The sequence below is a fragment of the Epinephelus moara genome, chromosome 8 (genome assembly GCF_006386435.1).
Source record: "Epinephelus moara isolate mb chromosome 8, YSFRI_EMoa_1.0, whole genome shotgun sequence".
Lineage (NCBI taxonomy): Eukaryota > Metazoa > Chordata > Actinopteri > Perciformes > Serranidae > Epinephelus > Epinephelus moara.
This window is the reverse complement of record NC_065513.1, coordinates 1,247,207-1,256,821: the sequence shown is the minus strand read 5'-3', so window position 1 is coordinate 1,256,821 and position 9,615 is coordinate 1,247,207. Positions and strand designations below refer to the sequence as shown.

Sequence of the window (9,615 nt, the reverse complement as noted above, 5' to 3'; positions counted from 1 at the left end):
ATCAACATCAAGCTTTTTCTTTATTAAAATATATTAATAAATGTATTAATATGCTATACTATGTTTTGTATTGTGTATATTGTGTTTATAAAGTATATATATATATATACTAGGGCATTAACGACTTAGATTTTTTTCAGGTCAACTTATCTGTCAATAAAGTCGAAGTCGAGTCGACAAGTCATTTGACGTCATCACATTTTTTTTCACGGACATTTTTACAGGAAACTACAACGCAGAAGTGCGCTCAACTATGAAAGCCAGAATGACTGCGGACATTCCTCGCAGAATGTACTCCGCTTATAGTACGCCCGAGTATGTTCACTTCAAGGATAAAAGTATCAGCGTAAGCCAGTCAGAGGCAGCGATTGCATTCCCTACACAAGCACAGAGAGAGAGAGAGAGGGAAAAAATGCCCTAATATATATATATATATATATATATATATACATATAAATACTGTATATATACATATCCCACTCTGGAATTGAGGTGACTAAAAGAACTGTGTTGTGACCTAAATAACATACTATTGCTATCTGCATAAAGTATTAAAGCATGAAATCCCGCATTATTAATGTACGCAAGCATCCTGTATCATAACTACATGTGTGCCGTTTGTAATAAACCAAACCGCGTGAAAATCAGTTGAAAATTCAGTGGGTTATTCTATTTTACTTGTGCATACAGCTCCTTCCTCAATAGAAGTGAATGCACTGTAGAGGCGAAGCGAGACCCATCCAAGATGGCGGCCGGCTAGGACGTCTGCTCCAATAGGCAGTGGCAGTCAGTGCGGCGTCTATGTATATATGTCTATGTCTGTGACTGTCTATGGTCCTGATATGTCGCGCGCACAGCGTACATTTCAAATTTGCATTCTACAAAGAAACACGTGCAGATTTTGCGGCTGAAAAATGAAACGCCAGCAGGCCCAGCACCAACAACAGTCGTTGATTAACTGGATAAAAAGGAAGAAAACAGATGTGAGTTGGTTGGTTCAGTAAATAAGCTAAAAAAATCTTATTTTCTGCCAACACCTGTTGATGTTAGGCTAACTGAATGGCGTTCCTTGGTAACTCTTTGCTAGATAATGAGATGCTAACGAGCTAATACTGGCTGAGCTAAGTTTGGCAACTATTAGATCAATATTATATGCCAGAGAACATGAAATTCCACTTCACATGCTCCATCAGCAATCATAGATGTCATGTAGTGATGACACAGTTCAAGTTAATGTTTGTAGAAAGATGACATGATAGAAACAGTCTGAATAAATAAAGTGTAAACACTATAAATAATAGCTCCTTTAGTGACAGTCTTCAGCTTCCATGGTGTGTGAAGGAGAGACTTAGGAGAATAGAGCTCCATTGCTCCCGGTAAAAACATCAAAACTGAGTCATATTTATCCAACTGTTAATAGATATTGGGTGTAAGTGCAACATTTTGCACACAGTTGTATTATAATGATTTTGGAGCATTTACATTTTTGTTGATTTATTTTATTTATGTTTAACATGATGAAGCTGACATTATGGCTGTTCTTTAGCCTATATACATTAAGATGTTGTTTAATGAAATACACAATTGTAAAACATACAGTATGTTTTCCTCAGGCTACAACAATCAGAATCTATGACTGTTGCATCTCAAATTGTCCCACTGTTCACGTCTTGCATCAATATATTTTTTGTCAGATGACAAGTAGTAGAGAGACTGGAGGAGATGGAGGAGATGGAGGAGGAGAGGCAGGAAGAGAGACAGAAGGAGATAGAGGAGAGACAGGAGCCTCACAGGTGAGAAGGATATATGTTGATAGTGAGATTCAGCATTGTGACTAGGGGTAAGTAAAAATATTGATTCATGCATAATATGCGTTTTTACCCGATATCAATATCAATTCGGATCACTATTACCAACCCAACTGCAGACCGCAGGCTGGTACTGTTACACCCCTTCGGAGTATACTGTTATTTGATTGGTGGACAGTACCATACTGCCATGTGATTGGTTGACAGGATTCACTGGGGGTAATACTACTGGCCTGATGGCGCCAGGGTTTCTGTGGTAGCAGCAGCCACTGGAGATATACCATGGCAACAATAACTACTTTCTGTTAAATACATAACTACACACTGTAGTCAGTACATATTATATCAGTCTTATGCTACGTCCCAATCTCTCCCCTTAGCAATATCTAAATATGCATCATAAAGCAGTGATCAGTTTCGTATGACGTGAAATTGCATTAAAAAATCATTAACGTACAGGTCGCTGCCATGGAGCACTTTTATGTCCCTACCAATGTGAAAACCAAACCTACGCCCCTGGGCAACGCCTTTATGTAGAGTAGCGGGTGGAGTGTCCCTTGATGAGGTTCCAGCTGAGCTCAATTACACTTGTCAGTTGCCTAATATCTGAATGTCGCAGGTTTGAAGGGTGGATGTGTTTCTGTTGTGCCCTGACGTATCTTTTGGATGCTGTAAACCATCTCATATGTGCATGCAGATGTGGGATATGTGCAGACAAATTATGATAAATGAGAGTCATGATGATTCATTTTATTTGTGTGCCTGATGTGCACAGCACATGCAGGAACACACTTGTTATCCCTCATACTTATTTTTCATCTTATTATTATTTTTCTTCCGCCAGATTTCCGTGTGTAACTTGTGCCACAGCTTTGAGCGCACATAGGGTCTTCATAAAACATATACATTCAAGTTTCAAAGTGTTTATTGTCATATGCACAGTAAGGACACACGTTTCCCTGCAGAATGAAATCTGTTCTTTTCTGTCACCAATTAATGCTAAACAATATAAATCTGAAGTATAAAATAGATCAAAATATATACGTGCGCATTGTTTTAACATCTCCTTGCTTAGTGTAATATTAATCTGCCTGCCGCGGCTGGATCTGTGAGTATTTGGTCGCTAAGAAGACTGTTAAGAGTGGGTTAGCTCGATCTTACAACTCCTTCTTAGTGAAGGATCTTTGTAAGCTAAGAGCGATCTGGGAAACGCGGCAGAGAGAATGTGTCCGGAGTTTATGACATTTACCCGGAGAGCTAGAGCCATTTGACTAAAGCTGACGTTATTACTGCTGTAGCATGTTGTTATTAGGCTAAATACTACATTTCTAACAGTGTCTGAGCTGATTTATTGACACAGCATGCTTGTAGACTGCTGTAACGTTAGGTTTACAGAGGAAATAATGGGAAATAACGGGATGTGACTTAATTGGGTGAAAATATTGTTAGTGAAACACAAACAAGCATGAGTTAGGGGACAAGAGCCAAGAGTCACAAAGACTCACGTATGTTAAAAGTTACTTACAACCGGTGTATGTACTGTATGTGGGTCCTTCGCCTGTGGAACGAGTAACGGGACCACTAACTTGTCCCCAAACGAACGCATGTTTCTGTTAGGCCTATGTGTTTCACTAACGTTCTTTATGTATTATGAAGAATGTCAGACTGGCCAGTCTGACACAGAACCGACACGGTGCCGGGGGAACGCAAAATTTATTGCGAGGGAACGCAAAAGGTATTGCGAGGTAACGCAAAAGTATTGCGAGGGGACGCAAAAGTCAGACCAAATAATATCTTCCGACTTGACCTTTAAGGGGCTCCTTAGAATGGTCCTCTCCCTTGTGTTCCACCCCAATAAAAGATACCACTATATGAATAATGTTAACCTTGCCTCCCTCTACCATTAGTTTGAGAAAAAAAAAACACCACCAGAACATGTTGCCTGTGTGTTTGTAGCTGATATTTAAAAGAAAATACAGAAGTAACAATGACAATCACATGTATTTAACACCTTACAAGTAATCGGTTTTGAATTTAATTGCATTCTTGAAAAAATGTAAAGCCGATGAAGGGATGCTTAAATTGGGTAAGTGTTTTCTCCTCTCATTTCAGATCAATAGAATATGATTTAACCCAGCAAGCATTTTTTGGTTTAAAAAACGCCTAATAGCCGTCTACATGAAGACCTGACGTCTAGGCTAAATCACGGCTGAATTTGGGCTGTCAGTGAAAATTTGTGTACTGTAGACATCATCAGTTATACGGCTATGTAGAGACCATGTCCAAAAAATGGAGATAAACATATTTTAATTACTGTTGACTCTCCATACGTGATTGAATATCATACTGCACGCCATCTGCAATGGCGAAAATTACATTTAATCAATTTCAAAATTAAATCGGCTAGATTTGGGTTACATGTAGCTAGACTAAATTGGACCTAAATATCGCCAATACGTTTAAATCACAACTATTGCTTGCTGGGAATGCTTTCTTTAGGAAGGGTGAAAGGGATGGACAGACAGATAAATGAAGAAATGGGAGAGAAGAGAAAAGCTGGATTTTGTTCTTTAAATCCTTTAAGTTGTGAAGAAAAAGAAATGTTTTTCTTCAAGTGTAATGTACGCTCCATTTTGAAGGTGGTGTAGGTTACAAAAGAAACTTACTAATTCTAAAAATTCTGACTGCTTGCTTTTTTATTAACAGCATTTACTTGTACTTTTACTTTAAATACTTAAGTAAATTTAATATCACAAACATGACTCTTGTTATCAAATATTAGATGCTTTAAGACTTTTACTCAAGCAATATTCTACTGCTGACTTTAACTTCCTCCAGAGTCATTTGCTGATAAGATATTTGTACTTCTGTAGAGAGGAGTAAGTATAAATTGGAACATCTCTTGGCACATGCTATTAATACATTTTGTCATATATCAAGACTAAAATCTGGTTTCATGTAAGACAAAATGTAGCCTTCAACCATTAGAAAAAGAAACAGAAAAAAAAGAAAAAACTAAGGCAATGTCTTACTGTCCTAACTTAATTTACAACCCCAATTCCAAAAAAATTGGGACGCTGTGTAAAATGTAAATAAATACAGAAGGCAATGATGTGCAAAACCTTTTTTAACTTATATTCAATTGAATACAGTCCAAAGACAAGATACAGTATTCAATGTTCAAACTCATCAACAGTATTTATTTTTATCAATATGCATTTATTCTGATTTTGATGTCTGCAACATTTTCCAAAAAAGTTGGGACAGAGGCATGTTTACCACTGTGTTACATCACCTTTTCTTCTACAGCACTCAATAAGTGTACAGGACCTCAGGACACTAATTGTTGAAGTTTTGAAAGTGAAATTCTTTCCCATTCTTGTCTGATATACAACTTAAGTTGCTTAACAGTCCGTGGTCTCCAGTACTGTATTTTGTGCTTTATAATTCACAACATGTTCAATGGGAGACAGGCCTGGACTGCAGACAGGTCAGTCTAGTACCTGCACTCTTTTTCTATGACGCCTCACTGTTGTAACATGTGCAGAATGTGTCTAATTGTCTTGCTGGAATAAGCAGGGATGTCCCTGAAAAAGAATGGCAGCATATGTTGCTCCCAAATCTGTATGTACCTTTCAGCATTCATGGTGCCTTCACAGATGAACGAGTTACCCATAATACCATGGGCACTAACAAACCCCCACACCATCACAGATGCTGGCTTTTGAACTTTGAACTGGTAACAATCTGGATAGTCCTGGATGATCTTGTGTCACAACGTCATGAACGTCCATGATTTCCGAAAACAATTTGAAATGTGGACTCATCAGACCACAGCACACTTTTTCACATTGTGTCTGTCCATCTCAGATTAGGTTGGCCCCAAAGTAGTCTGCAGCACTTCTGGATGTTATTGATATGTGGCTTTGACTTTGCAGCGTAGAGTCTTAAATTGCATTTGTATATGAAGCATATGTTTACTGACAGTGGTTTTCCAACGTGTTCCTGGGTCCATGTCGTACTATGCATTATACAATCAAGTTTTTAATACGGTCCCCTTTGAGGGTCAAAGGTCACAGCCATTCAGTGTTGGTTTTCAATCTTGTACTTTATGCAGAGGATTCTCTGGATTCTCAGGATCATTTGATGATATTATACATTGTTGATGGTGAAATCCCTAAAGTTTTTGCAATTGGTCAGTGAGAAAGGTTGTTCTCAAATTGTTGGACTGTTTGCCCCCACTGATTTTCAAAAAGTAACCATCCTTGCTTGTGAGCACCCAAGCCTTTTCAAGATGCCCCTTTCATACCTATTAATGATACTATCATTTTGTACCAATTAACCTGTGAATGTTCCAACAGGTTTTTTTTTGAGCATTCACCTACTTTGACAGTCTTCTGTTGCCCCTGTCCCAACTTTTTTCAAAACGTGACACAGGTATCAAATTCATAATAAGTGTATATTTTACAAAAATAAAAAAATAAAGTTTATCAGTTTGAACATTAAATATGTGGTCTTTGGACTGTATTCATTTTGAATTATGGTTGTAAGTATCAAAAGTGTCCAGGTTAGACAGTTTGTTAGAAATTTAACAAATAACGTTAAATAAAAATTTTGCAAATTTTATAATGTTACTAAATGACTGATAAACTGAAGCAAATGAATGTCAAATGAATTACAAACTTCTTGAAATGATGTGTTCAACTCCACCCTTTATATGCCTCCACACCGGCGAAAGCTATCGCCATGGCCTCCAGTTGTCTGTCTGTCCATCCATGCATCTGTTCCATTCTTGTGAACGTGATATCTGGATTATGCCTTGGGGGAAATTCTTCAAATTTGGCACAAACGTCCACTTGGACTCATTGATTAACTGATTAGAATTTGGGGGGGATCAATAAATAAAATAATAAAATAAATTGAACGTTGAAATAATTTGTTTTGGGTGATTTGTTGTAGCCTATATTTAATGTGCCTATATTTAATGTGATTGAGTAAATTTACACCATGAATGTGTGAATGGATGTACAGGGAAATACTCATATTTAAGGACAGAGCTGTGCAGCCAGGTGGTCTCTCTTCTCCCATGCGCCCTGATGCTCTTCCTGCTGATTCGGCACATACAGTTCGGCCTCTCTCTGTCGTAAGTCCTATAATGTCTCCTCTGTGAGGTCAAAGTGGCAGCCACGGCGTGTAGCTATGTTGTGTATAATGCAACATGCCACAAAGAATGCACTGACTTTCTGGGGGCTGTATGTTAATGAACCACCTGAACGGTCCACACATCTGAAACGCATTTTGATCTGGCCAAAAGTGCGTTCGATGACTGACCGAGCAATACTGAAAACACGGTTAAAACCATGTTGCCTTCTTCTTGTGGGTGTAACGTATGGTGTTATCAGCCACGTTTTCAGTGGATGGCCATTGTCACCTAGCAGCCACCCATCCAGAGGGGGGTCCCCCTGAAAGACTGTAGGAATGACAGAATTCGCCAGGATGAACGAGTCATGAGCGGACCCAGGAAAATTAGCATACACGTGTCACCAGGCAATTCGAGTCACAAATCACCTGGATATTAATGGAGTGTACTCCCTTACGGTTCACGTAAGTGATGGCTTGGGTATCTGGGGCGTGCAACTGTACATGTGTGCAGTCGATTGCTCCCAGTACTCCAGGGAATCCACATTTCAACAAGAAACCTCCCAGTACTCCAGGGAATCCACATTTCAACAAGAAACCTCGCTTCGTTTACAGCTAGCTCTCAGGTGTGGATGGAAAAATGATGTGCTCATTTGCATGTCGGACTAGACTAGACGTCACTACATGTATAGCCGAACTGAAAGCTCTCTGACTGATCCCCGCCACCGCTGCCACGGTGTGCTGGAAAGACCCGGTGGCAAAGAAGGTCAGAGCCACTGTCACCTTTACAGCAACAGGGAGAGCACAGGTGCCACCAGGGTGCGCATCAGAGGCCACGATGCGCGTCACCACTTGGACCACCTCGCGGGGTAGATGTAATTTGTTCCTGTGTAATGAAAAAGAGTACGTCATGAAATGACAATTACATTGGACACGGCGGTATTCCAGTCATTATTCGTGTGGCCCACCTGCATTCCAGCTCTGTCATGCCCAAATAGGATGTCCTTTGACGGTACACCCTCTCTGCGTAAATCCTCCTCCTCGCAATAATGTACTCCATCTTTGTAGATCACGTTAAGCAAGAACATTTTAACATTTGTATAGGCAATCACATGAAGCACGTAAACCCTTAAGACACCGAACATAACTTACAATTTGTTGACAGCGTTTCTCTTGTGCGCGTGTGCTCTCTCTTTCTCTCTCGCAGTCTCGCTCTGTTTCTTTTCTTTTGACTTTTCTAAGATGGCAGATGCTGAATATATACTCCCTATCTGATGCTGTGGCTGTTTGTGGTTGGCTGAGAGGGATGTGAACTCATTAGCTTGCAGCTGTGTTAATCAAATCAGGTTGGGTTTCCATTACATGTGCCAAACGTGCCAAACGGTGCCAATCCCCTTTGATCTGACATCAGATGTGATGGGACAGTCGATATAGAGATACATTTATGTGCTGATTGCAGATAGTTGCATTGAATATTGGTTTTTGTGGGTATTTATTGCATTGTTAATGTGCCTGACATTCTGGAAACCTGCCTGTGAGGTTTTGGTGACGTGTGCGCACTGTCCACCGGTCAGCCAAACTTCCACTCCACCGGCTGCACTCCGCCTGTGCTGACAGTAGACCTGGTTTCAGCTGGCAAGCTTTTAGCGCACCTTCGGCGAAGCCTTTTGGCACAAAACTGTCACTGCGCCAAGCTGGATCTGTCGACACCTCCCCCTGCTGCTTCCGTTTTCACAGGAAATTTACTGTTGACATACTGTCTCTTTCAAAATAAATGCCCTTTATCAGTACAACAACGCAAAGTGATGTGTTTTTCTTTACTCTAACAACTAATGCACATGGTTGGGTTTAGGCAACAAAAACATGTGGTTAGGTTTAGGCATGAAAAGCATGTGATTAGGTTTAGGAAAAAAGAACAGGGTTTAGCTTTAGAATCTTATGGGACATGAACGCCACTGTCCCGGGTTAAGGTCAGGAAATTTACAGTTTACATACTGTCTCTTTCAAAATAAATCCTGTAACTTTCGTTCTTGGATTTGTCGTGTTTCCCATTGATGCCGCCAAGCGCCGTCAAACTAAACTCCTCAAAAAAAGTTTGGAATTATTTCGGTCAATTATTTCTCCCCTTTAATAATACTAATTGGTTTTCAATCATATATCATTGGAAAGCCTGATTAGTCACCTTTACAACAAGGTATCACTTGTAAGGATCGTGCTTTCGTGGAATAAGCAACACAGCTAAACGTGTGGGTAGCGCCCCAAAACAATGTGCCAAAATCCCCTGCAATATTCTCCTGTTGGTATTCACTCTTGTTAAGAGTTGCTTGGTGGATTGGATGATTGCACTCTCCCACAGCAATAAGGAAAAAAGACAACACATATTGGCCATTTTTTCTCTTTATTCATTTTACACTGTCAGGGACCTCAGTAGCGTGTGGAAGATCCATACACAGCCACAACAGCTTGGCACCTCCTCCTCATGGTTAGGGTGACCATATTTTGATTTCCAAAAAAGAGGACGCTTGGCCAGCCACGACATAGCCTACTTAAATGATACTCACAGTTTGCCTAATCATTTTAATATATTTAAAATTTATATGTATGGATAGAAAATTCAGTTATATTACAAAATAATATCTCTCAAAGACAGAAATTCAGATAGGCCCCA

The 9,615-nt window shown here is 39.7% G+C and overlaps 1 protein-coding gene across 1 annotated transcript in view; it reads left to right on the top strand.

Moving 5' to 3' along the window:
- Positions 1 to 9,615, top strand: part of cacna1ba (calcium channel, voltage-dependent, N type, alpha 1B subunit, a) — a 783,270-nt gene that overhangs the window by 631,857 nt on the left and 141,798 nt on the right. The window contains exon 44 of the mRNA XM_050050840.1: positions 7,617 to 7,713. Coding sequence (XP_049906797.1) covers positions 7,617 to 7,713 — 97 coding nt within the window. The remainder of the gene's footprint in view (positions 1 to 7,616; positions 7,714 to 9,615) is intronic.